Source organism: Nomascus leucogenys, chromosome 4 (genome assembly GCF_006542625.1).
Source record: "Nomascus leucogenys isolate Asia chromosome 4, Asia_NLE_v1, whole genome shotgun sequence".
Lineage (NCBI taxonomy): Eukaryota > Metazoa > Chordata > Mammalia > Primates > Hylobatidae > Nomascus > Nomascus leucogenys.
The window spans coordinates 85950823-85978811 of NC_044384.1; the positions used below are offsets into that span (position 1 = coordinate 85950823).

A 27989-nucleotide genomic window follows, 5' to 3' on the forward strand; every position below is an offset into this window, starting at 1 on the left:
TAGACATGAGGTCTCGCCATGTTACCTAGGCTGGTCTCAAGCTCCTGGGCTAAAGTAATCTGCCCTCCTTGACCTCACAAAGTGTTGGGATTACAGGCATGAGCCACTGTAATCCCAGTTGAATCTTTTTTTTTTTTTTTTTTGAGACAGAGTTTCGCTCTTGTTGGCCACGCTGGAGTGCAATGGTGCTATCTTGCCTCGCTGAAACCTCCACCCCCCGGGTTCAAGTGATCCTCTTACCTCAGCCTCCCAAGTAGCTGGGATTACAGGCATGCGCCACCATGCCCAGCTAATTTTTGTATTTTTAGTGGAGATGGGGTTTCTTCATGTTGGTTAGGCTGGTCTCGAACTCCCAACCTCAGGTGATTTGCCCACCTCAGCCTTCTAAAGTGCTGGGATTGGCGGGGCGCAGTGGCTCATGCCTGTAATCCCAGCACTTTGGGAGGCTGAGGTGGGTGGATCATGAGCCAGGAGATTGAGACCATCCTGGCCAACATGGTGAAACCCCATCTCTACTAAAAAAAAATACAAAAAATTAGCCAGGTGTGGTGGCGGGCGCCTGTAGTCCCAGCTACTCGGGAGGCTGAGCAGGAGAATGGCGTGAACCCGGGAGGCAGAGCTTGCAGTGAGCCGAGATCGTGCCACTGCACTCCAGCCTGGGTGACAGAGCGAGACTCCGTCTCAAAAACAAAAAAACAAACAAAAAAATTAAGTGCTGGGATTACAGGCGTGAGCCACTGCGCCTGGCCCCAGTCGAATCATTTTTTTTTTTTTTTTTTTTGAGACGGAGTCTCACTCTGTCGCCCAGGCTGGAGTGCAGTGGCGCCATCTCGGCTCACTGCAAGCTCCGCATCCCGGGTTCACGCCATTCTCCTGCCTCAGCCTCTCCGAGTAGCTGGGACTACAGGCGCCCGCCACCACGCCCGGCTAATTTTTTGTATTTTTAGTAGAGACGGGGTTTCACCGTGGTCTTGATTTCCTGACCTCGTGATCTGCCCGCCTTGGCCTCCCAAAGTGTTGGGATTACAAGCGTGAGCCACCGCGCCCGGCCCAGTCAAATCATTTTTAAAATCTATTCTTGGGCCAGGCACGGTGGTTTATATCTATAATCCCAGCACTTTGGGAAGCTGAGGCAGGAGGATTGCTTGAGCTCTAGGAGTTTGAGACCAGCCTGAGCAACATGGGGAGATCCTGCCTCTAAAAAAAATTTTTTTTTAATCCATTCTGACAATCTTGCCTTTTAATTGGAGGGGTGAGTCAATTCCATTTCAAGTAATTACTGAGGCTGGGCACAGTGGCTCACGCCTGTAATCCCGGCACTTTGGGCAGATCACTTGAGGCCAGGAGTTCAAGACCAGCCTGACCAACATAGTGAAACCCTGTCTCTAATAAAAATACAAGAAGTAGCTGGGTGTGGTGGTGCACACTTGTAGTCCCAGCTATTTAGGAAGCTGAGGCAGGGGAATTGCTTGAACCTAGAAAGCGGAGGTTGCAGTGAGCCGAGATCGCACCACGGTACTCCAGCCTGAGCGACAGAGTGAGACTCTGTTTAAAAAAAAAAAAAAGTAATTACTGTTAAGGAAAGACTTACTTGTGCCATTTTGCTATTTGTTTTCTACGTCTTGTATCTTTTCATTCCTCATTTCCTCCATTAATGCCTTCCTTTTTTAAAAGATAGGGTCTTGTTCTGCTGCCCAGACTGAAGTACAGTAGTGCAGTCACAACTTGGTGCAGGCTTGAACTCCTGGCCTCAAATGATTATCCTGCCTCAGCCTTCCAAGTACCTAAGACTACAGGCGTGTACCACCATGTGCCCTGCTATTTTATTTTATTTTTATTTTTGTAGAGACGGAGTCTTGCTATGTTGCCCAGGCTGGTCTCGAACTCCTGGCCTCAAGGGATCCTCCCCCCTTGGCCTCCCAAAGTGCTGGGATTACAGGTGTGAGCCACCACGCCTGGACTTCTTGAGTCTTTTGTGAGCATGCATCTTGCCCTGCATGTATATGGCTTTCTAAATTCCCTGATATTTGAGGGAGCTTTTCAGTTCCCCAAAGAATCTCTCCCCAGCTTTCCCTTACAAACTTTCAGCTTGTCTGTTGTTCATGTAAACTGTAATCTTTGATCTGGACAGCAGAGGTTTGTTAATTTGCCTTTCAGTGTTTTGGAGAACTGTCCTCTAAGTAGAAGCTTTTCCATCCTGAGAGATTTCTGAGTCAGGCAAAACAAAAGTGAGTGTCTGGCATCAGTTCTTTAGGTAGTCCCCAGACAGGTTGGAACTAACAGATACAATCCTTTGAAAACAAAGTCTGCTTTGCTCCCTTGAGAACCAAAGGCTAGGGTCCCACATTGGGAATGCCATCTTCACACCACCACTAACTGAGGAGGGAAATGGGGCAAGGGCAGGTAAAATACTGCAAAATTCTCGTTATTTTTAAGTTGCCACTTTCTTGATTCAGCACTTGCTTGGTTGTTGTAAATCTTTGATTATTTTCCAGAGTTCTAACAAAGGTGGTTCCAACAGTCGTTGCTCATTTTTTCAGTTTTTTTTTTTTTTTTTAAAGGCACAGGCCCTTGGAGCTGTCTGTTTTACTACTTTTGCTTACATTCTATTAATTTTGAGCCCCATGGAACCTCAGTTTATTCATCTGTAAAATGTGGTAGTGCTCAGGGCTTCTGCTTCACAAACTCTGGGGCTGCAAGAGTCCCCCCCAGCTATCATGTGGTCCAGAGGACCCAGCACAGAGATGCCACCAATCCCTACCCCTCTCGGGGCCTCAGTCATCCCACCCGTCAAGGGGGTACAATCTTTCCGACCCCACCCAGTTCACTGAGGCCAATAGAGCCAACAGCACTTAGGAAATAAAGACTTGGTGAACGCATCATACAAATAAATGGGGTTGTTATTAGACCCAAGAGCAGGGTCAGAAGGAGAAACAGCAAAAAGGGGGAGTAAGTGCCCAGGGCTCTTGCCCCGAACCCCTTGAGGAAAAGAGAAACAGGTGTTGGGCAGGAAGAACAGCACCTACAGGGAGGAGGGAGAGGGGGTTGGGTCCTGGCTCTACCACGGACCAGTCACTTTCCCCAGGACTCAGTTTCCTCACCTGTATAATGGGGGAAGCACAATCCTTGCCCGGCTCCTTCCAAGGGCCTCAATTAGGCTTCGGTGAGAGAATGAGTATGGAAGAGCTTTGCAAACTGTAAAGTGCAGTGCACACATGCAGGCTAGCTGCGGCTCTGGGGCCCAGGCCCAGCTGGGCTCTGCGGAGTGGGGACAGTAAGTGTTGGCAATGAAAACACTGCTTGAGGCTGAGCCCGGCCCTTTGAGCACCCTCAGGTCCTCCACACCTGTTCCTCCTCCCAGGTGCCCACAACTTCCCTGGCACCTTTTACCCTGGGTCGCTGAGGCCTGGGAGGGCGAGGAGCTCCTGCCCTGGGCTGGCCCCACCTCCCATTCTGAACCCTCTGGTCGCCTCTCCTCCTGGTGGCGATGAACAAATGCAGACCTGGCGGTGGGGAGCAGTCGTGCCCTGCACCCTCTTTTCCCTAGTCATCACCCTTTCCACGAGGTCTTGTGCGGCTCACCCCCATTCCTGGGTGAGGGTTAGAATGACCGGTGGTGAATTCTTCCCCGCAGCACTCCGAGTGGATGAAGAGCAGCTCCTGCCCCCTGCTGGCAGCCCCAGGCCCAGGGGCCTCCACCCAGCAGAGGCCTGAGCCAAGCTCACCATTCGCCCTGGACTAGATCTCAGCTCCGGAAGGAGATGTCGAGAAGAGGCTGCCAAAGAGCCTGGAGGGGCTGCTTCAGAGCAGCGCCTTGAAGAGGAAGGAGAGGGAGGCTCCACAGGAAAGTCCCAGGGCCAGGAAGAAGGTCATGAGGGCGCCGGCCACCTCCCTCTCGTGTGGCAGCACCTGCCTAGAACACCCGGGAACAGGAGCTCTTAGAAAACGCTGGGTCTAAATCTGGACCCAGCTCCACTGCCCTCTGCCCATCCAGTCTGGGCTCTGACCTAACCCCTCTGTCACCATAACTGGCCCCTTCTTTCTGGGCCTCAGTTTCCTGGTCTGTAAATGAGGTTGCTGGATAAGGACGTCTCTCAGGGCCTCTGGGTCGAACATGATGGGATTCCAGATTCCACAGCCTGCCCATTCCACAGTGCTCCCAGCCTGTCTGCCCTGCCAACTTCATTCTCTCTGGATTCTCCACTCCATTGCCCCTTGAGGAAATAGCCCATGACCTTGTTTTTGGTCAAAACCTTAGCTCTCCTTCGAGAATTTTACAGCTAGATGGGCCCTGAGGGATGACAGTCCAACCCATTTTTTTTTACAGATGTGGAAACTGAGGCGCATTGAGGAGGCCCCAGAACCAGTGCCCTGGGCTACTTTGCTGGGCAGATACCTCCCTAGCCCAGTTCTCCTCTCCCCTGCAGTTAAGGCCTGGCCCAGCAGGGGGCGCCAGCAAGGCCTGCAGACAGCTAGGGTTGGGCTGGCCAGAAGCAGGATGGGCCGTCCCTCCCTTGCAGGCGGTCCCTTCCCAAAGACTGAACCCACCTCCCCACTCCCAGCCCCCCACCCCACCCCATTTCCCCAGACCTGGGTGCCAGGCACATGGTGAGGGACACCAGGTAGCCGTTAGAAACGGCAAAGAGCAGCATGAAGGTGATGAAGTAGGCATCCTGCGGGAAGAGGATGGGCAGCCGGGACCTCTGGGGCACGTGGCACAGCATGAAGAGGGGCACGAACAGGAACCGCAGGCAGACCAGCAGGGGCAGTAGCCGGCTGTCCTCGTCTGGCTGTGGCAGAGGCTGGAGTCAGCATGGTCCCTGGAGCCGGGTCTCTGCTCCAGGGCATCTCAGGACACCCATAGAGTACTTTTTTTTTTAGATGGAGTCTCACTGTGTTGCCCAGGCTGGAGTGCAGTGGCCCTGATCTCAGCTCATTGCAACCTCCACCTATTGGGTTCAAAAAATCCTCCTGCCTCAGCCTCCTGAGTAGCTGGGACTATTGGCGCCCGCCACCACCATGCCCAGATAATTTTTGTATTTTTAGTAGAGCCGGGTTTCATCATGTTGGCCAGGCTGGTCTTGAACTTCTGACCTCAAGTGATCCACCCGCCTCGGCCTCCCAAAGTGCTGGGATTACAGGCGTGAGCCACCACACCCGGCCTCTATTTTTTTCATTAAAAATTTGTGTGTGTGTGCATGTGTGTGTGTGTACAGACAGGGTCTCACTGTGTTGCCCAGGCTGGTTTTGAACTCCTGAGCTCAAGCGATCCTCTTGCCTTGGCCTCCCAAAGTGCTCAGATTTTAGGGTTTCTTTTTTTGTTTTTTTTTGAGACAGTCTCGCTCTGTCTCCCAGGCTGGAGAGCAGTGGTGCGATCTTGGCTCACTGCAGCCTCTGCCTCCCTGGGATTACAGGCGTGCACCACCACACCTGGCTAATTTTTATCTTTTTAGTAGAGACGGGGTTTCACCATGTTGGCCAGGCTGGTCTCGAACTCCTGACCTCGTGATCCACCCACCTCAGCCTCCCAAAGTGCTGGGATTACAGGCGTGAGCCACCGCGTCCGGCCCCAGAGTGTTAGGATTATAGGTGTGAGCCACCACGCCTGGCCCACCCATAGGATAGACCCATCTGTCACCCCTTGACCTCCTCTGACCTGACCTACCCTGTGAGCCAGTGAGGGAGGACCCAGCGCTGGGGCCTGGGCCAAGTCCACCCAGCAATGAGGGACGGGCCTGGGGCTCACCTCTGCCTCTCCCAGGCTCCAGCTTGTGCTCTCCACAGCATCTACAGATTACATACTCAGTTCCTCAGAGCACCCCCTGGTGGTTCCACAGACCCCCCTGGGGGCAGATGGGGTTTCAGATGGGGTGGTTCCACCGACCCCCCTGGGGGCAGATGGGGTTTCTGAGTGGGATTGGAAGCTGTAGATCAGCTCCTGTCCTGACTTGGATGAGACCAGCTCCTCTTTCACCTGCTTTATGTATTGTCTCTTTGGAAGATTTCATTTAAAGATACAGCACCATGGCTAAAACCAACCCCAAAACTAAGACTCTTGTTCAGTCCCTCATCTGGTGCAGGAACCTCCATGTAACATTCTCTGAGCAGCGAAGGCTGGATGCTGGGGACACAGAGGTCAGCTGGACATGACTTTTGCTTTCAAGGAGCTCACAGTGCAAGCCCTGGCCTGCACGCCTCCAGGGCCCAAGTGCTCTCTGCCGCTTGGCCAGTGGTTCCATTGCCAGGCCACTTGGACTACCGGAAAATCACCTTCATGCTCTTTCAAGCCCTCGGATCCCAAACTGCTTCCTAAAACATCGGATTACCCAGCCCTGGTGTGCTTACCCACAGGAAGTAAGAGGTCAGGCTCCGTCCCAGCCAGTCCATGATGTTGAAGAGGAGGAAGCAGCAGATGGGGTTGAAGAACTGACCTGGGAGGGAAATGGCTGCAGCTCATACTGGTCCCCAGCTCCCCTCTCCCGTCCTCTCCCCTTTGTGCCCCCTGCCCTGCCGTCTTCTCCACCCTGACACTCACTCCACTTCCCAGGACTGGTGGAGCTGGTCACCATGGCTGTGATGGCGGGGAAGACGGACAGGGTGACTGTGAAGACCAACACAAGGCACAGCGCTGTCAGCCAGATCTGGGAGCCAGAGGCAGGGGTGTGAGCAGGCAGGGCAGTCCCAGGGCCCTACCCTCTTGCCCAAGCCCCACCTGGGAGCAGGACACTTGGGGCCTGGCCCAGCTGTGTCCCTGACCCACTATGACGCTATGACCTTGGGGGAGTCAATGTGAGCCCCATTCTTCCCCAGAGATGGTGGTTGGGGGCTATATCCAAGCCAAACCTTCTGGAAGACAGTGAAGACTGAAGGTTTTCCTGGCTTCTGGGGCTCATCTGGCTCTGATTCCGGCTCCTTCTCCAGGTCAAGATCCAGGGTCAGAGCTACCTTCTGGGGACTACTGGGAATCCCGTTCTCATCTGGGGTGAGGGGGGACGGGGAAGGATCATGCTTGTGACCCAGGTTTCCCGACAGCCAGGCCCAACGAGGGGAGATTCTCAGCAGTTAAAACAAGTGATCCTCAGCCAGGCATGGTGGTTCACGCCTGTAATCCCAACACTTTGGGAGGCCGAGGCGGGCATATTGCTTGAGCCCAGGAGTTCGAGACCAGCCTGGGCTACATGGTGAATCCCCATCTCTACAAAAATACAAAAATTAGCCGGGCATGGCAGCCTGCACCTATAGTCCCAGCTGCTCGGGAGGCTGAGGCGGATCTCTTGAGCCCAGGAGGTCCAGGCTGCAGTTGAGTTGATTGCGCTGCAGTGCAGCCCAGGTGACAGAGTGAGATCCTGCCTCAAAATAACAACAACCCCCGCCCCCCACAAAAAAGTGATCTTCCTCCAGCCCAGGCTGCAGGCGAAGGGAATTCATGATGGAAATATGCATAACTACCAGGAAGCGCATGCATGGGTCGGGCGATGAGCGAAGCACCTTAGATGGATGATCTCATTACCATTGCTTTACAAATGACACATTGAGGTTCAGAGAGGGGCAGTGGCTAAGTGGTTTGTCTCAGGCCACACAGCTGGGATATTGTGAAACCAGTATTCAAATTCAGAGGTCTTTGGATCCAAACTTTGCATGCATGGAAGCTCTATTGCCTCCCCATTTTATAGATGTGGAAACTGAGGCCCAAACAACAGCAGGGATGACTTTAACCCTACCAACTTCCCTTCATGATCTTCCTGTTTGCACAAGGCTACTAGGGGTGGGCTCTGGCTGGGAACAGAGGGAACGGCTTCGCAGGGGAGGTGGCTTTAGCTTCCTCTGCATCTCCCACCTCCCCAGGAGGGTCTCAGGGCTTACCAGACTGGAGGAGCTCAGCTTTGGTCTCCAGCTCCTGAGCTTGGCCCTGGGATGGTTTATTGGCCAGGTAGTAGCGGGCAAACTTCTGCAGAAGGACAGGAAAGTGTTGGGCCTGCCTGACTTGCCTGAGGTGTCTGGATCCCTCCCCACACCATTGGCCTGGAGGCTGGGGCCCCTCAGTGTCTTTTCTGGGGGTCAGTGCTGAGACCAGGTCTCCTCCACCTCCCCTGGCCTCTCTCAAAGCCTCAGGCTCAGGACTCTATCCAAGATGCTTTGAGGTGGGGCCTCGAGCCCAACAGCAGGCTCACCAGGTGAGGCAGGCTCAGGTAACACACGATGGACATGAGGATGCCCACACAGGGCGTGATAAAGTACCCCAGGGCGGAGGTCTCGGCGTCCACGCCACCTGCGGAGAAACTTCAGCTGCAGAAGAGAGGCACCTGGTCCCGCCTGCTCCCACAGGGCTTCCAGCTCTTGTCCCACTTCCCATTGTGCACTTCTCAGACCCACTCCCAGCCTCTTCCACTCCTCCCTTCACTGACAAATGGGAATCTTGTGCAGGGCCCCAGAGCAGTCCTGCACTTCTCTCACTTTCTCCTATGTGTTATTTTTGTTGAGCACGTGCTATGTGCCAGGAGCCTTCTCTTATTGCATGCTCATTACGATCTGAGCAGGGAGCTATACCAATCACTTCAGTGGGGAAACTAGCACAGAGAGGTGACAAGCCTTGTCCAACGCCCCTAGCTTGTAAGTGGTGAAGCAGATTCAAACCCAAGACTATCTGAATCCCAAACCCATCCCCTCATCCTTCAACTTCAACCTGCTGCCACATGCCAGTATTAGCCCCAGGAATCCTGCCCCCGTCCCTGAGTTAACTGTCCTCACTTGGTTATTACTCCTCACTGCAGAGCCCATGAGCCCCACTCCCTAGCCCCAGACCCAATCCCCATTTCCATATCACCCGCTTATCTCCATCTTCACCCAGAACCCATGTGTCTTGCTCTCACATGCCCTCTCTGTTCCCCAAACCTCAGAGGCCACCCCAGCCCTCCAGCCACCCAAGTGCACTCACTGGCCATGGACAGGAGCATGGCAAGGGCAGCAAAGATCCCAGCCAGGCCCTGGCCGCTGAGGAAGAGGGTGCTGTAGGTGGAGGGCATGGTGCCCAGCTGCCCGAAGAGGCTGCCCTGTAGGACTGCACTGAAGGCTGTGGAGGACAGGGATGGGGGCTGCTGCTCAACTAGGCAGGACTCAGAGGCTCCCTGGAGGAGGTGTTGGCAGGATACACAGGGGCCTCTGGACAAGGTTGCGTAGGTGTGAGCTTCCCTAGGGACTCTGGGCACTCGGGGGCAACACCCACCATTCAGTCCTCTTCTGAGGTGCAGTCATTGTTCTATTGGGCTGTTGACCAGGAGGCCTGCTCCTAGGTCACCGGACAAGTGACTCTTCCCCTCCCTGTGGGCCTCAGTTTCTTCACCAGGGATATGAGTGACCATGATGCTGTCTGCCCTTCTCAGATATGCTGGGCCCTTTCAGTGATGAGGCCAGGCTGAAGCCCTGCATGGGCTGGCTGGGGAGGGGGTGGAGGTGCTCACAGTTGATGAAGCAGACGGAGGCCATGGTGATGGAGAAGAAGGGTCCAGGGCTCATGTCCACCTTGACCAACGCTGCCGTCAGGGCAAAGAGCAGCAGTATGGCCAGCAGGCTGCCCAGAATGCGCACCGTCTCCGGGACACTGCTCAGAAGTGTGCAGAGTGGATCAGTGGGGCCCAGGCCAGAGGGGGCTGGGGAAGGAGGCTCGACACCTGGGGCTGGGCAGTAGGGCTGGGGGGCAGGGGGTGCGGGGGAAGGCCTCAGTGAAGCTGCCTCGGCAGGGGGCGCAGGAGCCAGAGCAGGCCTCTCACCACTGGTACAGGAAGGAGTTGAGAAGGGTGAAGAGCAGCAGGGGCAGCTGGGACAGCAGCGTCACCCAATTGTTGAAGTTGAAGGCATCCTCGGGGCCTGTGTGGTTGGTGCTCAGGATCCTGGCTGTGCCGTTGCTGGCCCCGGCCAGTCGCGCCTGGAAGTACTGCCAGGTGGGAAGGTGGTGGAGGGTCAGCACCTCTCAGCCTTCCCCCGCTGCCTTCCCCCTCACTTGTGATTGCTTTCTAATGTCTGCCGGGACTTGTCTGCCTTGTCTTTGTTCTGTTCCCAGCACCCGGCACAGTCGGAGCTCCATGAATGTGCGCTGTTAAATGGCTGAAGTCTGGAACACAGCCCAAGCGTTAAGAGCCCCCAGCAAGGGCCTCCATCCAGCCTTGGACAGCCCCTCCTCTTCAGTGCCCTGGTTCCAGCCCCCATCCCCACTCCTGCAGCAGCTGCTAGATTCATTCATTCCACGGGTGTTTATTGAGAACCTACTGTCAGCCAGGCTTTGGCCTAGGTGCTGAACAACTGCATTCTCTCTAGAGCACATAGCCTGCCACTCCTCTGCTTAACCTCCTCACTCCTCAGCACCCCGCTTCATGCCTCCCTATTGCCTGCAGGGCAAAGCCCCAAATGGAACAGCCCTTCAGAATCAGATCCCAGTCTCCCTTTGTGCCCCATCTTCTGCTCCATCCTGCTAAGCTCCAGGCAGCCCTGGCTGTGGATCTCTCTCTAACCAGGCTCATCCTCTCTTGCCTGTCTGCCTTTGGCATGGCTGTCGCCTCCACCTGGAGTGCCCTACTGACCACACCCCTCCATATGCACTCTGCCTACCCTACTCCCAATTTACAAATCTCCTCTTCCATGAAGCAGAAGGAACTTTCTCCCTCTCCTGGGGACCCACTGCACTCTGCTGCAAGCCTGGAATGTCACGCATCATGTTACATTATTAATAGCTCTTTGGCCCCCTCTTGCTCTCAAGACCAGGGGCTGATTCATCTCTGGGTTTCCAGGGCCCAGCACAGAGCCAGTACCCAAGAAGCATTTGCAAAGTTGTTGTAGTGAATACAGATGAATAACCCGGTCCCAAAGACAATGCAAACCCCACAGTTCTGCCTTCCCTGAGGAGCCTCCCTGCTGTTTCCTCCTGTGTCCCCAGTGCCTGCTCCACAGTAGTTGCACATTGAAAGTTTGTTGAATGAGGCCGGGCGCGGTGGCTCACGCCTGTAATCCCAGCACTTTGGGAGGCCAAGGCGGGTGGATCACGAGGTCAGGAGATCGAGACCATCCTGGCTAACACGGTGAAACCCCGTCTCTACTAAAAGTACAAAAAAAAATTAGCCGGGTGTGGTGGCGGGCGCCTGTAGTCCCAGCTACTCGGGAGGGTGAGGCAGGAGAATGGCGTGAACCCGGGAGGCGGAGCTTGCAGTGAACCGAGATCGCACCACTGCACTCCAGACTGGGCGAAAGAGCGAGACTCCGCCTCAAAAAAAAAAAAAAGTTTGTTGAATGAATGAGTGAATGAATGAAATTCATGGTATTTCAAAGAAAATCAAACGTTCGATAACCGACTTTTGGGGTGACTGACTCGGGAAAAACGACACACAGAGGTGGGTAGGCAGCGCCTTTGCTCATTCCAGACCCTGTGGGCTGGTGGCCTTGCCCCTCCGAGATGTGGGCATTCCTGAAGTTCTGCTTTCCTAGCCACGGGGGAAGCATTCCCCTTTCCGAGCTTCAGCCCATAATGAGCTCAACGAGGGGTCACAGGTGCGCGGTGAGGAAGCGCCCGGTAAGCCTCATCCAAAGGGCTGGAGGGAGGGGTGCTGGCTGTGGCCACGGGGCTGCCACGCCGCCAGAAGTCTCACCGGGATGGCGGTGATGAAGAAGTTCCAGGGAAGGAGGGTGCCCAGCCCCAGGATGAAGAAGCTGATCCCGACCAGGTGGTAGCTGTGGGGATCGGTGGGAAGGTCACCCCGAGGACGCACCCGCCTCCGCGGGCCCTCCCGCCTCCCAGGCCACCCCCTCCGGGGCGGACTACAACCCCCATCATCCCGGTTCCGGCGGCCGAGGGAGTCGGCTGATGGGAATTGTAGTTCGATCCGGTCTTCTCTGAGCCTCGGAGCGCCTTCAGGGAGCGGGTCTGCAACGTCCCCGGCCACTTGCAACGCACCCGGGCCCACTCACCTGTCCCGCGGGGCGTCTCCTCGCGCCATGGCCGCCGCGGCGGATGTGTCTGGGGTGAAAGGGACAGAGAAGCCGCGCCTGCACCTGCGCTGGGGCCGAGGGCCGCAGACCGGTGGGGCGGGGGGCGGGTCTCCCCAGATTCGGGTGCAGGGCGGCTGGAGCTGCACAGGTAGCCTCGGGCGGACTTCGGCGTGTCTCGCCCTCCGCAGGCTGGGACCTGGGCTCCGCCCCCGAGGCGGGGACAGAGGGTCGCGCCACCCGTCTCTCCTTCCCCCACCCGCCTCAGGGACTCGACTCCGGCTCGGGCCCCGCCCTACCTCAGGGCCTCCGGAACCCGCCCGCTCCCCGCACAGCCCCTCCCCGCAGCCCCCCGTCCTCTCCGCGGGCGCGGGTCCTGGATCCCTGCGGCTGAGGGGAAGGCGGGGGTAGGGGCGAGGTGTAACCTCACCTCCACCCCCCGCCGAGAGCTCTGTAGGGGCAGCACTGGTGCGGGGCTCTTCCCGCTTCGTCAGCTCCGAGGTGATGCCAGAGCCGCTTCTGCGACCCCTAACGCTGGAACCCACCGGGGCGTCCCCTAACTAGGGAGCCGCTGCGGAGTCCCCGCCCAGAGCGTAACCCGAGCCGGGCCCGGGCCGGGGAACCGGAGCTGCCACAGGTCGCCCGCTATCCTGGCGGGCTTCGCCGCGCTGGGTCCCCGGGAGTGCCTGGAAAAAAACAGCATTACTTTCAACTCCCCACTCTTTTTCTGTTAAAAAAAAAAAAAAAAAAAAAAAAAAAAAAAAAAAAACTTTGGAAAGACTATAAATCATTAATTTGCTCCTACTCTCATAATCTACGAATAGGTTGGGTTCTCTGCAATCCCCGGGCGTATCGGGGACGCCGGAGAAGTGAGAGGCTCCAAAACACAAACTGCATTTTCTTTTTGAGACGGAGTGTCGCTCTGTCGCCCAGGCGGAAGTGCAGTGGCGTGATCTTGGCTCACTGCAACCTCCCCCTCCCAGGCAGGTTCAAGCGATTCTGGTGCCTCAGCCTCCGGAGTAGCTGGGACTACAGGCGCATGCCACCACGTCTGGCTAATTTTTGTATTTTTAGTAGAAACGGGGCTTCACCATCTCTACTAAAGAGGTGGCCAGTCTAGTCTCGAACTCGTCTTTTGACCAGGCTGGTCTTGAACTCTTGACCTCAGGTGATCCACCCGCATCGGCCTCCCAAAGTGTTGCGATTACAAGCGTGAGCCACCACGCCCGGCCACAAACTATTTTCTTAAGCAATGACATTTTACAGCCATTCCCAGGTTGCTTATGTTTTTCCTCCAGCCGACTGAGAGTCTGTAGGGGCAAAGGCTGTGCTTGTCTGGTCCATTGGTTTACTGGCAGCATCTAGCGCCGTCGAGTGATAAATGGGTTGCAGTAAAATGCAGGTAATTTTAGGGAGAACAGGGACAGCATTAAATTACACCGAAAGAGAAAATTATTCTTTCCATTTTCTTTCAAGCCTCTGAATATGTCAAGGGTGTTAACAGGTTGCTAACACTTCTTAATCTGCCTTCCCATCCCTTCCCCTCAGTTAGCCTCAGAGGGTCTGCTGACAATTTTATCAAAAGTTATTAACTTGTATATTTCTTTTATTTATTTTTATAGCAACTTTATTTTCAGGGCTACTCATACTGGTTTCCTATTTATGATTATGATATCAACTTTTCTTTGACAAATCAATTTATTTATGGAAAATGAGTTATTTAAAGAAAATCAAGCGAGGCCGCTGATGCAGCACAGCTATGGCAGAGGTTGTGAAGGAAGGACTTGAGAATGGAGGCTAGGGAGCACTGAATTTGTTGAGACAGTGAAGCGAGAGGATGAGGGCATTTCAGGGAGAGAACAGCCTGTCCCAAGACAAGGGACAAGAGAGTGCTGACACATTCTGGGACATACAAATAGATCCCTTTGGCTGGCATTGGTGGGAGGAGGGGACAGAGCCTCTACAACAGCCAGGCTGGTTATGGCAAGCCTGAGGGCTGATTAAGGAGTTCAGATTTCATTTCAAAGCACAGACGGTCAGCTGGAGCTGATTCCATCATCCTTGTAATACATATTTTGTTACTATCCTGCAATGAAATTAATATAAAACAAAACCTACCTATACACAATAACATTTGATGTTGAGATAATATCCTGATTTTACTGCAGAGGAATCATAAAGGAAAGTATTTAGTAGTAACATGGTATGTGTGAATGTGTTAATATTCATGGTAAGTGAAGCTATCAGATGCTTACCCCTCTTTATAAAACTGCAGTGAATCCACGGCTACAAACTGACATGCGATACAGGCATGCAGTGAAACTGCCACTCAGAGACCCACTAGTTTGTCATGATTTTCTTTTCTTTTCTTTTCTTTTTTTTTGAGATGGAGTCTCGCTCTGTTGCCCAGGCTGGAGTGCAGTGGCACAATCTCGGCTCACTGCAAGCTCCACCTCCCGGGTTCACGCCATTCTCCTGCCTCAGCCTCTCCGAGTAGCTGGGACTACAGGCGCCCGCCACCACGCCCGGCTAATTTTTTTTTGTATTTTTAGTAGAGACGGGGTTTCACTGTGGTCTCGATCTCCTGACCTCGTGATCTGCCCGCCTCGGCCTCCCAAAGTGCTGGGATTACAAGCGTGAGCCACCGCGCCCAGCCCATGATTTTCTTTTCTTATCTTTTCTTTTTTTTCTTTTCTTTTCTTTTTCTTTTCTTTCTTTTTTTTTCTTTTTTCTTTTTTCAGACGGAGACTCTCTCTGTTGCCCAGGCCAGAGTGCAGTGGCAGGATCTCGGCTCACTGCAACCTCCGCCTCCTGGGCTCACACGATTCTCCTGCCTCAGCCTCTTGAGTAGCTGGGATTACAGGCATGTGCCACGATGCCTGGCTAATTTTTGTATTTTTAGTAGAGATGGGATTTCGCCATGTTGGCCAGGCTGGTCTCGAGCTCCTGACCTCAGGTGATCTGCCCGTCTCAGCCTCCTAAAGTGCTGGAATTACAGGCATGAGCCACCACACCCAGCCTCTTTTCTTAAAAAACAAAACAAAACAAAACAAAAAAACACTTTTATTTATTATTATTATTATTTTTTTGAGACACAGTCTTGCTCTGTCACCTAGGCTAGAGTGCACTGGCACGATCTCAGCTCACTGCAACCTCTGCCTCCCAGGTTCAAGTGATTCTCCTGCCTCAGCCTCCCCGAGTAGCTGGGATTACAGGAGCAAGCCACCATGCCCGGCTAATTTTTGTATTTTTTAGTAAAGACGGTGTTTCACCATCTTGGCCAGGCTAGTCTTGAACTCCTGACCCCATGATCCACCCACCTCAGCCTCCTAAAGTGCTGGGATTACAGGCGTGAGCCACAGTGCCCGGCCTAAAAAAAAACTTTTTTCCTCATTTATGTTTTAAATTTTATTTTTATTTTATTTTATTTTATTTATTATTATTTTTTAAGATGGAGTTTTGCTCTTATTGCCCAGGCTAGAGTGCAGTGGTGCAATCTTGGCTCACTGCAACCTCCACCTTCTGGTTTCAAGCAATTCTCCTGCCTCAGCCTCCCAAGTTGCTGAGATTACAGGCGCCCACCACCACGCCCAGCTAATTTTTTTGTATTTTTAGTGGAGACAGGGTTTTGCCATGTTGGTTAGGCTGATCTCGAACTGCTGACCTCATGATCCACCTGCCTTGGCCTCCCAAAGTGCTGGGATTACAGGCATGAGCCATCACGCCCGGCCCTATTTATTTTTTTTGATACATAATAGATGTACATATTTTCAGAGTGTATGTGATCATTTAATCTACTCATATAATAATGTGTAAAGATCAAACTAGGACAACTGAGATGTCCATCACCTTAAATATTTGTCTTTTCTTTATGCTAGGATGTGATTTTCTGAAATGTGACCAAGTCCTGGTCAAGTTCCAAAGAAGTCAAAGTGCAGCTGTCCGTCAACACAGACAGTAGCTGTGTTACTGAAGAATGCTGCGTATATTCAAGCCTTGCAAATAATACATTTTGTCTAAATGTAAAAAGGATTTAGAGTCTAGGCTCAGAAAAATTATCCACATGGTTTTAAAAAATAAATAATAGATTTTATTTTTAGGTTGTGGTTAATCTGATGTTAAACTTGTGTACTGAATTTCATTCAACATTATTATTATTATTATTATTATTATTGTTATTATTATTTGAGATGGAGTTTTGCTTTTGTTGCCCAGGCTGGCGTGCAATGGTGTGATCTCGGCTCACTGCAACCTCCACCTCCCAGGTTCAAGCAATTCTCCTGCCTCAGCCTCCCGAGTAGCTGGGATTACAGGTGCGAGCCACCACATCTGGCTAATTTTTGTATTTTTAGTAGAGACAGGGTTTCACCACGTTGGCCAGGCTGGTCTCGAACTCCTGACCTCAGGCAATCCACCGGCCTCAGCCTCCCAAAGTGCTGAGATTACAGGCATAAGCTACCGCGCCCAGCCTGGCTTCTTTCATTTATATGTGTGCTTAAGGTTCCTGCATGTCTTTTCTTGGCATGATAATTCATTTCTTTTTTTTTTTTTTTTTTTAATTTTTGAGATGGAGTTTCACTCTTGTCGCCTAGACTGGAGTCCAGTGGCATGATCTCGGCTCACTGCAACCTCCCTCTGCCTCCCAGGTTCAAGTGATTCTTCTGCCTCAGCCTACCAGGTAGCCGGGATTACGGGTGCCTGCCACCATGCCCAGCTAATTTTTGTATTTTTAGCAAAGAAGGGTTTCCCCATGTTGACCAGGCTGGTCTCGAACTCCTGGCCTCAAGTGATCTGCCTGCCTCGACCTCCCAAATTGCTGGGATTACAGGCATGAGCCACCGTGCTGGGCCAACTCATTTCTTTTTATTGCTAAATAATACTCCATTGTATGAATTGCCACAGTTTGTTTATCTGTTTACCTATTTCAAGACAAATTGGTTGCTTCCATGTTTTGGTGATCACAAATAAAGATGCTATACACAATTGCGTGGAGGTTTTTGTGTGGACATAAGTTTTCAATTTATTTGGGTTAAATACCGAGGAGCACCATTGCTAGATCATATGATAGGACTGTTTAGTTTGGTAAGAAACTGCCAAACTATCTTCCAAAGTGCCTGTACCATTTTTTGTTCCCAGCAACAATGAAACAATTCTTGATGCTCCACATTTTTGTGGGCACTTGGTGTTAATGTTTTAGAGTTTAGCCAGTCTAATAAGTATGCAGTGATATCTTGTTTTATTTATTTGTTTGTTTGTTTTTTATTTTTTTGAGACGGAGTCTCACTCTGTTGCCCAGGCTGGAGTGCAATGGCTCGATCTCGGCTCACTGCAACCTCCCCCTCCCGGGTTCAAGTGATTCTCTGCCTCAGCCTCACCAGTAGCTGGGATTACAGGTGCACGTCACCACGCCCAACTGATTTTGTGTATTTGCAGTAGAGATGGGGTTTCACCATGTTGGCCAGGCTGGTCTTGAACTCCTGACCTCAGGTGATCCACCTGCCTCGGCCTCCCAAAGTGCTGGGACTACAGATGTGAGCCACCATGCCTGGCCCTTTTTTGTATATTTTGGATAACAGTCTGTTATCTGATGTGTGCATTGAAAATATTTTATCCCAGTCTGTGGCTTTTCTCTTAATTCTCTCAACAGTGTCTTTCTCAGGGCAGAAGTTTTTAATTTTAATGAAGTCCAACCTATACTACTTATTTCATGCATTGTGCCTTTGGAGTTGTATCTAAAAAGTTATCACTATACCCAAGATGACCTAGGTTTTCTCCTATGTTATCTTCTAGGAGTTTTATATAGTTATGTACAGTTTAGGTGTTTTATATAGTTTTGTGTTTTACATGACCAATTTTAAGCTAATGTTTGTGAATGATTTAAGGTCTGTGTCTAGATTCAATTTTCCCATGTGGATGTCCAGTCATTCCAGCACCATTTGTTGAAAAGACTGTCTTTACTCTGTTGTATTTCCTTTGCTCCTTTGACCAAGATCATTTGACTATATTTATGTGGCTCTATTTCTGGGCTCTGAGTTCTGTTTCATTGATCTATTTGTCTATTCTTTCACTAATAGCACACTCTCTTGATTACTGTAGCTATATTAATTTTTTTTTTTTTTTGAGATGGAGTCTCGCTCAGTCACCCAGGCTGGAGTGCAGTGGTGCGATCTTGGCTCACTGCAACCTCCACCTCCTGGGTTCAGGCGATTATCCTGCCTCAGCCTCTTGAGCAGCTGGGACTACAGGCACATGCCATCATGCCCGGCTAATTTTTGTATTTTTAGTAGGGACGGTGTTTCACCATATTGGTCAGGCTGGTCTTGAACTCCTGACCTCGTAATCTGCCTGCCTCGGCCTCCCAAAGTGCTGGGATTACAGGCATGAGCCACCGCGCCTGGCCATTGTATTAAATACTTAACTTGGGTAGTGTCAGTCCTTTGAGTTTGCTCTTTTCCTATATTGCGTTGGCCATTCTGAGTCTTTTGCCACTTCACCTAAGCTTTAGAATCAGTTTGTCAATATCCACAAAATAATTTTCTGGGATTTTGATTGGAATCATGCTTAATCTATAGATCAAGTTGGGAAGGAGAGATATCTTAACAATATGAAGCTTTCCTATCCATGAACAGGGAATATCTCTCCATTTTATTTATTTATTTATTTATTTATTTAATTTTGAGACAAGGTCTCACCCAGATGTCCAGGCTGGAGTGCAATGGTGCAGTAACAGCTGACTGCAGCCTCAACCTCCTGGGCTCAGTCGATCCTCCCTCCTCAGCCTCCTGATTAGCTGGAACCACAGGCACGTGCCACCACGCTGAGCTAATTTTTAAAATTTTTTTAGAGAATAAGTCTCACTATGTTGCCCAGACTCATCTCAAACTCTTGGACTCAAGTGATCCTTCTACCTTGGCCTCCCAAAGTGCTGGAATCCTTGGCATGAGCCACCGGTCCCAGGCCTCTCCATTTATTTAATTCTTCTTTGATATCTTTCAACAGAGTCTTACAGTTTTCCTCATATAGATCCTGCATATTTTGTTATATTCATTACACCTAACTATTTCCATTTCTGGGATGGTAATGTAAATTAGAATGTGCTTTCACGTATGTTTATTGTGGCACTATTCACAATAACAAAGACTTGAAACCAACCCAAATGTCCATCAGTGATAGACTGGATTAAGAAAATGTGGCACATATACACCATGGAATATATGCAGCCATAAAAAAGGATGAGTTCAGCTGGGCACGGTGACTCACGCCTGTAATCCCAGCACTTTGGGAGGCCAAGACAGGCAGATCACGAGGTCAGGAGATCAAGACTATACTGGCAAACACGCTGAAACCCCGTCTCTACTAAAAATACGAAAAAATTAGCTGGGCATGGTGGCGGGCGCCTGTAGTCCCAGCTACTCGGGAGGCAGAGGCAGGAGAATGGCGTGAGCCCGGGAGGCGGAGCTTGCAGTGAGCCGAGATCGTGCCACTGCACTCCAGCCTTGGGACAGAGCGAGACTCTCTCTCAAAAAAAAAAAAAAAAAAAAAAAAAGATGACTTCATGTCCTTTGCAGGGACATGAATGCAGCTGGAAAACATCATTCTGAGCAAACTGTCACAAGGACAGAAAACCAAACACCGCATGTTCTCACTCATAGGTGGGAATTGAACAATGAGAACACTTGGACACATGGTGGGTAACATCACACCCAGGGGCCTGTCGTGGGGTGAGGGGCAGGGGGAGGGATAGCATTAGGAGAAATACCTAATGCAAATGATGAGTTAATGGGTGGAGCACACCAACATGACACATGTATACCTATGTAACAAATCTGCACGTTGTGTGCATGCACCCTAGAACTTAAAGTATAATAATAAAAAAAAAGAAAAGAAAAGAAGAGGCAGAACCCACTAAAAATGTTTGGTTGATTTGGCAAAGCAGTTTGTAACTTCTGAAATGTACAAGTTGCTAAGAAATTGCATTTTTTTCCTCTTTTTATAGAGTACATTCTTTTTTTTTTTGAGACGGAGTCTCGCTCTGTCGTCCGGGTTATACGTAGATACATAGATACATATATATGTATATATACAGATACATAGATACATATATATGTATCTATGTACATACACATATACATACATATATACATACATATATGTGTATATATACGTATATACGTATATGTACACGTATATATGTATATATACATATATACGTATATATACACATATACACATATACATATATATACACGTATACATATATGTATATATACACATATATACACATACACACACACACACACACACACACAAGCAGAGGGACAGGAACCAGGAACATCACACGATTTCACATCCTAGGGTCCTTCAGAGCTCAGATTATAGATGGATGGCCGGGAGGGGGTGTCTACCACTCTAATTTGTTAATCTCCAGAGAATCGCTTGAACCCGGGAGACGGAGGTTGCAGTGAGCTAAGATTGCACCATTACACTCCAGCCTGGGCAACAGAGCGAGACTATATCTCAAAGAAAAACAAAACAGATTGGCTAAACGACCAGCTCGGCCTTGCCCGGAGTGTCCACAAGGGGGCAGTCGAATATTTGCTTATGAGTTCCCCAAGGGAGAAAGATTGGTTTTTAACCTCATTCAGAACAGAAGATGGAATCTCGGGCTTTGATGGGCGATAAATTAGAAATAAGATCCTTGCACAAAGCCAGGACCCTTGAAGGGCTGCAATCACTTTGTAAGGAAGACCAATAAACTTCCCACTGGCTAGGGAGGCAACCAGGAAACTCATCTCAGCTGTTGCCTTGGCTGGGAATAAAACAAGGTTTCCTAATCTCCAGGCAAGCAAGGAGTCTAAATCAGTCTATTCCGTGGGAAATTCAAGCTGATACATTATCATAAAAATTAATCCCAGGCTGTTTCTATACCATGGTCTGAGTTTTTGTCCTCCTATTCCAATTAATGTGTTGAAACATAATCATCAATGTGATACTACGGAGGGGGGTGATTAGATCATGAGGGTAGATTCCTTATAAATCTGAGGCAGGAGCACAGTTTGACTCCAGGAGTTTGTACAGTGAACACCACTGCATTCCAGCCTGGGTGACAGAGTGAGACCATTTTTTTTTTTTTTTTGAGATGGAGTCTCGCGCTGTCGCCCAGGCTGGAGTGCAGTGGCGCAATCTCAGCTCACTGCAACCTCCGCCTCCCAGGTTCAAGCCATTCTCCTGCCTCAGCCTGCCTAGTAACTGGGATTACAGGCACGAGCCACCATGGCTGGCTAATTTTTGTATTTTTAGTAGAGATGGGGCGTCTCTTTAGCAGAGATGAGGCATCTGTATAAAAGAGGCCTCAGGGAGTTCCCTCACGCCTTCCATCATGTGAGAACACGTGAGAATGTGCAATCTATGAACCAGGAAACAGGTCTTCACCAGATACAGAACATGAGAGTGCCTTGATCTTAGACTTCCCAGCCTCCAGAACTTTGGGAAATAAATTTCTGCTTTTACAAGCCACTCAGTCTATGGTATTTTGTTGCAGCAGCTCTAACAGACTAAAACAGCAGAAGCAACTACAAGAACACTTCGGTGGAACACAGCCCTTCTCAACATGCTCACAGACAAATGAAGAAACAACTTCCCATGAGCAAGAATGAGCAGACAGCCATCAAGAGCATTACCTCCTTTAGGGGCTAACTCATGTTTCTGGGTAGAAGCTTTATAATAAGTCTCAACAGGCTGGGCCCAGTGGCTCAGGCCTGTAATCCCAGCACTTTGGGAGGCTGAAGTGGGAGAATCACTTCAGCTCAAGAGTTCGAGACCAGCCTGGGCAACATGGCAAAACCCTGTCTCTACCAAAAATACAGAAAATTAGCCTGGCGTGGTGGTATGCACCTGTAGTCCCAGCTACTTGAGAGGCTGAGGTGGGAGGATTGCTTTTGAGCCTGGGAGGCAGAGGTTGCAGTGGGCCAAGATCTCACCACTGCACTCCAGCCTAGGTGACAGAGTGAGACCCCATTTAAAAAAAAAAAGTCTCAACAATTTAACTTGTTATTTTCCCAACAACTTAACATGTTATTTTAATCTTATAATTAAACTCTTAGGGTTATTTTATAGCATATGAAAATTGCTTTTGAAATTCATCTTGGAGAAGACATGAGAAAGAATAACTAATGACAGATTTAATTTTTTTTTTCTGAGACAGAGTCTCACTCTGTTGCCCAGGCTGGAGGGCAGTGGTGCAATCTTGACTCACTGCAACCTCCGCCTCCTGGGTTCAAGCGATTTTCCTGCCTCAGCCTATCGAGTAGCTGGGATTACAGGTGTCTGCCACCATGTCCAGCTAATTTTTGTATTTTTAGCAGAGACAGGGTTTCACCATGTTGGCCAGGCTGGTCTTGAACTCCTGACCTCAAGTGATCTGCCTACCTTGGCCTCCCAAAGTACTGGGATTACAGGCATGAGCCGCCGCGCCCGGCCTAATGACAGATTTAAAAAGAACCATGGGCTAGGCATGGTGGCTCACACCTGTAATCTCAGCACTTTGAGAGGCTGAGGCAGGTGGATTGCTTGAGCCCAAGAGTTCGTAACCAGCCTGGGCAACATGACAAGACCCCATCTCTACAAAAAAATAATAAAAAAATTAGCCAGGCATCGTGGCACATGCCTGTGATCCCAACTACTTGGGAGGCTGAGGTGGGAGGATCACTTGAGCCTGGGAGGCCAATGTTGCAATGAGCCATGATTATGCCACTGCACCCTGGCCTGTTGGCCTGGGCAACAGAGTAAGATCCTGTCAAAAAAAAAAAAAAAAAAAAAGAACAAGAAAATCAAAGAATACTACTACAGTATTATATCAGTCAAGGGCTAATCAGGAGACAGAGAATCCACAGTCATTTGAACAGCAAAAGTCCAACATAAGGAATTATTAGGGGATTGAAATCATGGGGGATTGACTAATAAGAGTTGAAGAGAACATTAAAGAACAAAAATATAGGCTGGGCGTGGTGGCTCATATCTGTAATCCCAGCACTTTGGAAGGCCAAGGTGAACAGATGGCTTGAGCCCAGGAGTTCGAGACCACCCTAGGCAACATGGTGAAACCCTGTCTCTATAAAAAATTTTAAAAATCAGCTGGGTGCGGTGGCGTGTGCCTGTAGTCCCAGCTAACTGGGAAGCTGAGGTGGGAGGATCGCCTGAGCCCCTGAAATCAAGGCTGCAGTGAGCTGTGATCATACCATGCACTCCAGCCTGGGTGGCAAAGTAAGACCCTGTCTCAAAAAAAAAAAAAAGAAAAAGAAAAAAAGAAAGAAATAGATACAGGGAGAAGCCGCTGCCCTAAGGGCTAACATAGAGCACCCAAGGACAGAGCCCCACTCCAAGACAGGGATCCAGACCATACTGGAGAGAGCAAGGCCATGGCTGATGAGACATCTGAAGTGCCTTGGGCAACACTGCAAAGCTGCCAGAGTCTGTGCCAGGGGAAGCTGCTGGCCGCTGGGTGCTGCTGGTCATTGCACGCTCAGGAATTGGGAGCTGGAGAAGGTGACCTCAGCAGGACCTGGTCCCTGGAAAAACTATTATGTGTGGGCCAGAGGCTATGGAAAGCTGTGGCCTGCAGGACCCGGGTGTGGAAAGCTGCCTACCCAAGAGCTGAGCGCCACAGAAAGTGGGTTCTGTGCTTGTCTCCTCCAGCGTCTCTTCAGCGCCCTCTATTGATGAGGCTGAGGACGGGATTTCTAGCAAGATGGGCTTCTATAAGCAATGAAGATGGAAGTCAACTGAACTGTGTAGTTTACCTGTCAGATCCTAAAGCCAAAGGGGAAAACCTTACTCAGTGGATGTGAGCTCCCACTCAAGGAAGTTGCTCCTTGGTCTTACTACTCTAGGCTTCAAAGATGGTAGGAGGGGCCGGGAGCGGTGGTTCACACCTGTAATCCCAGCGCTTTGGGAGGCGGAGGTGGGTGGATCACCTGAGATCGGGAGTTTGAGACCAGCCTGGCCAACATGGCGAAACCCTGTGTCTACTAAAAAGACAAAAATTAGCCGGGCGAGGATGCGCATGTTTGTAGTTCCAGCTACTTGGGAGGCTGAGGCAGGAGGACCACTTGAACCCGGGAATCAATGCAAAATGATTTATTATGTGATGACTTAAAATCTGTTGAAATGAAACTGATCTGTTTTGTTTGCAAAGAGCAGACTGCAGAAATTTGAGAGGGACATCAGAGTTATGGTGAGAAACAGGTGGATGAGTGGCAGGACCCAATTACAAGTGGGATCATGCCAAGATAATCGTCCAGCTGAAGCAGAGGAGAAACATTCCATTGACCTACAGATGAAGCCAAGGTTGGTGATTCCCTTGGAGATGCTAGCAGCTCTGTTCTGGACTTTATGTCAAAGAAATAATATTGTATGTTTCTTTTGCTATTTCCATGCTTAGTTCATTGGGGAAAGTACAAAATAAATTGCACCATGGTGAAAACCATTTGAAGTTAGATGAAAAACAACAGCTAAACTCTTCCAACATCTTTAGGAAACGCAGACGTGATGAGGTCTTTCAACCTCAGTTTTCTAACACATCTGAAAGCCTTTGCACCACCTGGGAAGCCTCCTCTCAGGGAACAATAAGACACGGTCGTAACTGATAGGAATTTCTTCTGTCTCCAGAGCCTGAATCCTCTGAATTATTTTTTAAACTTAAACTTGCACGTACAAAGTTTTTGTCATGACACAAAGACTTTCTCTTTCTTTCTTTCTTTCTTTCTTTCTTTCTTTTCTTTCTTTCTTTCTTTCTTTCCTGTCTTTCTTTCTTCTTTCTCTTTCTTTCTTCTCTTTTTCTTTCTCTCTCTCTCTCTCTTTTTTTGAGACAGTCTCGCTCTGTCGCCCAAGCTGGAGTGCAGTGGCACAATCTTGGCTCACTGCAACCTCCGCCCCCCGGGTTCAGGCGATTCTTCTGCCTCAGACTCCTGAGTAGCTGGTATTATAGGTGTGCACCACCACGCCCTGCTAATTTTTGTATTTTTAGTAGAGATAGGGGTTTCACCATGTTGTTCAGGCTGGTCTCGAACTTCTGACCTCATGATCCACCCACCTTGGCCTCCCCAAATGCTGAGATTACAGGCATGAGCCACTGCACCCGGCCTCTTTCTCCCTTCCTTCCTTCCTTCCTTCCTTCCTTCCTTCCTTCCTTCCTTCCTTCCTTCCTCTCTCTTTCTCTCTTTCTTCTTTCTCTTTCTTTCTCTCTCTTTCTCTCTCTCTCTCTGTGTGTGTCTCTTTTTCTTTCTTTCTTTCTTTTTTTTTTTTTGAGACAGAGTCTAACTCTGTCGCCCAGGCTGGAGTGCAATGGCTCAATCTCAGCTCACTGCAACCTCCGCCTCCCAGATTCAAGCGATTTTCCTGTCTCACCCTCCCAAGGAGCTGGGATTATAGGCGCCCACCACCACACTCGGCTAATTTTTATAGTTTTAGTAGGGACGGGGTTTCACCATGTTGGTCAGACTGGTCTTGAACTCCTGACCTCAGGTGATCCACCCGCTTTGGCCTCCTAAAGTGCTGGGATTACAGGCGTGAGCCACCACGTCCGGCCAACACAAAGACTTTCATGTTATTTCTGGAATAAGAAAAACAGCTACAGAAAAAATATATCAACAGCATACTGTATACAGCATTTTTTTTTAAATGGAGATTAATGAGTCGTGAAAATAATATGTAAGGCTGGACACAATGGCTCATGCCTGTAATCTCATCACTTTGGGAGGCCAAGGAGGTAGGATCATTTGAGCCCAAGAGTTTGAGACTAGCCCGGACAACATAGTGAGATCCTGTCTCTGCAAAAAATTTAAAAATTACCTGGGCATGGTGGCATACACCTGTAGTGCTAGCTACTCAGGAGGATGAGAAAGGAGGATTGCTGGAGCCCAGGAGTCTGGGGTTGCAGAGAGCTATGATCCTGCCACTGCATTCTGCCCAGGTGACAGAGTAAGACCCTGTCTCTAAATTTAAAAAAAGAAAAAAAATAAAGAAAAGAAAATAACATGTAAATGGTGAGCTAAACCAGATTTCTTGAATCAACAGTGCTTATCACCATGATTTTCACTTCCCCATTCTATGTGTTTTTGTTGTTTTTTGTACAAAGAGATTGTTCTCTGATGTCATTTATGTAATTAAATGAATAAAAACCAAATCAAGAACATTTTGTTTTCAAAATAGGAAGAAATAACATTTTTACACTTCTAATTAAAACTCTAAGTGCACCGGGTGCAGTGGCTCACGCCTGTAATCCCAGCACTTTGAGAGGACAAGGTGGGTGGATCACTTGAGGTCAAGAGTTGAAGACCAGCCTGGCCAACATGGTGAAATCCCACCTTTTCTAAAAACACAAAAATTAGCCAGGCGTGGTGTTGGGCGCCTATAATCCCAGCTACTCAGGAGGCTGAGGCAGGAGAATTGCTTGAACCCAGGAGGCAGAAGCTGCAGTGAGCGGAGATCGCGCCACTATACTCCAGCCTGGGTGACAGAGGGAGACTCCATTTAAAAACAAACAAACAAAACAAACAAAAAACCTCTAAGTGCATGTTTCTAATACAAACCCTAATCTAGACTACAAGTGAACTGTAATCAAAACAGTGGAGTATAAGACAGCAAATCTACTTGTAAGCACTATACGAATGACACTTTTTCTTTCTTGAGACAGAGTCTCGCTCTGTCACCCAGGCTAGAGTGCAGTGGCTCAATCTCGGCTCACTGCAAGCTCCACATCCCGGGTTCACACCATTCTCCTGCCTCAGCCTCCTGAGTAACTGGGGTTACAGGAGCCTGCCACCACGCCCGGCTAATTTTTTGTATTTTTAGTAGAGACGGAGTTTCACCATGTTAGCCAGGATGGTCTCGATCTCCTGACCTCGTGATCTGCCTGCCTCAGCCTCCCAAAGTGCTGGGATTACAGGCGTGAGCCACCGCGCCGGGCCTACAAATGATACTTCTAAGAGAAAACATAGGAGAAAATATTTGTGATCTTAGTTAAGGGACCATTTTCTTAGTTATGACACCAAAAAGCATGATCCATAAAAGAAAACATTATAAATTGGAATTCACCAAAATTAAAAACTTTAACCCTTGGCCGGGCATGGTGGCTCACGCCTGTAATCCCAGCACTTTGGGAGGTCGAGGCAGGCAGATCACGAGGTCAGGAGATCAAGACCATCCTGGCTAACATGGTGAAACCTGTCTCTACTAAAAATACAAAAAAATTAGCCGCACGTGGTGGCATAAGCCCGTATTCCCAGCTACTTGGGAGGCTGAGGCAAAAGAATCGCTTGAACCTGGGAGGCTGAGGTTACAGCCAGCTGAGATTGCGCCACTGCACTTCAGCTTGGGCGACAGAGCGAGACTCCGTCTCAAAAAAAAAAACAAAAACAAAACTTTAGCTCTTTAAAATACACTGTTATGAATATAAAAAGACAAGCCACAGACTGGGAGAAAATATTTGCAAAACATATATCTGACAAAGGACTTAGACCTAGAATATATTAAAATAACTCATATAACTCAGTAATAATAATTCAAACAACCTCATTTTTAAATGGAGATGATTGGCTGGGTGCAGTGGCTCACGCCTGTAATCCCAGAACTTTGGGAGGCTGAGGCTGGTGGAACACTTGAGCTCAGGAGCTTGAGACCAGTCTGGCTAGCATGGTGAAACCCCGCCTCTACTAAAAATACAAAAAATTAGCAGGATGTGGTGGTGTGCACCTGTAGTCCCAGCTACTTGGGAGGCTGAGGCAGGAGAATCACTTGAACCTGGGAGGTGGAGGTTTCAGTGAGCTAAGATCACACCACTGCACTCCAGCCTGGGTGACAGAGTGAGACTCTGTCTCAAAAAACAAAACAAAACAACAATAAAAAAAACTAGAGATGATGTGAACAGACACCATACCAAGGAAGGTATATAGATGATAAGTTAACAAATAAAATATGCTCAATGTCATTGGTCATTAGAGAAATGCAAATTTAAACCACAA

At 49.6% G+C, this 27989-nt stretch overlaps 1 protein-coding gene across 4 annotated transcripts; it reads right to left on the reverse strand.

Annotated features, from left to right (window-relative positions):
* Nucleotides 1-2855: 2855 nt before the first annotated feature.
* SLC29A2 (solute carrier family 29 member 2) lies at nucleotides 2856-12911 on the reverse strand. 4 transcript variants are annotated; one of them, XR_004029695.1, is made up of 14 exons: nucleotides 12776-12911; nucleotides 11953-12656; nucleotides 11634-11715; nucleotides 9768-9931; nucleotides 9459-9598; nucleotides 8936-9070; nucleotides 8172-8269; nucleotides 7864-7948; nucleotides 6844-6977; nucleotides 6536-6641; nucleotides 6346-6431; nucleotides 4591-4790; nucleotides 3726-3913; nucleotides 2856-3258 (listed from the first exon to the last, which is right to left on the reverse strand). XR_004029695.1 is itself a non-coding variant. In XM_030811261.1 (14 exons), exons 3-14 carry the CDS (start codon nucleotides 11979-11981, stop codon nucleotides 3802-3804), a joined length of 1371 nt encoding a protein of 456 aa, XP_030667121.1. In that variant the 5' UTR covers nucleotides 11982-12001; nucleotides 12401-12656; nucleotides 12776-12876; the 3' UTR covers nucleotides 2883-3801. The 4 variants fall into 4 exon arrangements, 2 of the variants coding, with proteins under 2 accessions (XP_030667121.1, XP_030667122.1); XR_004029694.1 differs by having other exon boundaries at nucleotides 2883-3022; nucleotides 3102-3913; XM_030811261.1 differs by having other exon boundaries at nucleotides 2883-3913; nucleotides 11953-12001; nucleotides 12401-12656; nucleotides 12776-12876.
* Nucleotides 12912-27989: the final 15078 nt, after the last annotated feature.

What these genes read in the sequence shown, in the direction of transcription:
- SLC29A2 (XM_030811261.1), bottom strand. Translation starts at nt 11,981, where the DNA reads ATGGCGCGAGGAGACGCCCCGCGGGACAG. An exon ending in AACTCCTTCCTGTACCAGTG is followed by an intron (nt 9,599 to 9,767) that starts GTGAGAGGCCTG and finishes ACTTCTGAGCAG; the next exon opens with TGTCCCGGAGACGGTGCGCA. An exon ending in TGACCTCTTACTTCCTGTGG is followed by an intron (nt 4,791 to 6,345) that starts GTAAGCACACCA and finishes CCTCTGCCACAG; the next exon opens with CCAGACGAGGACAGCCGGCT.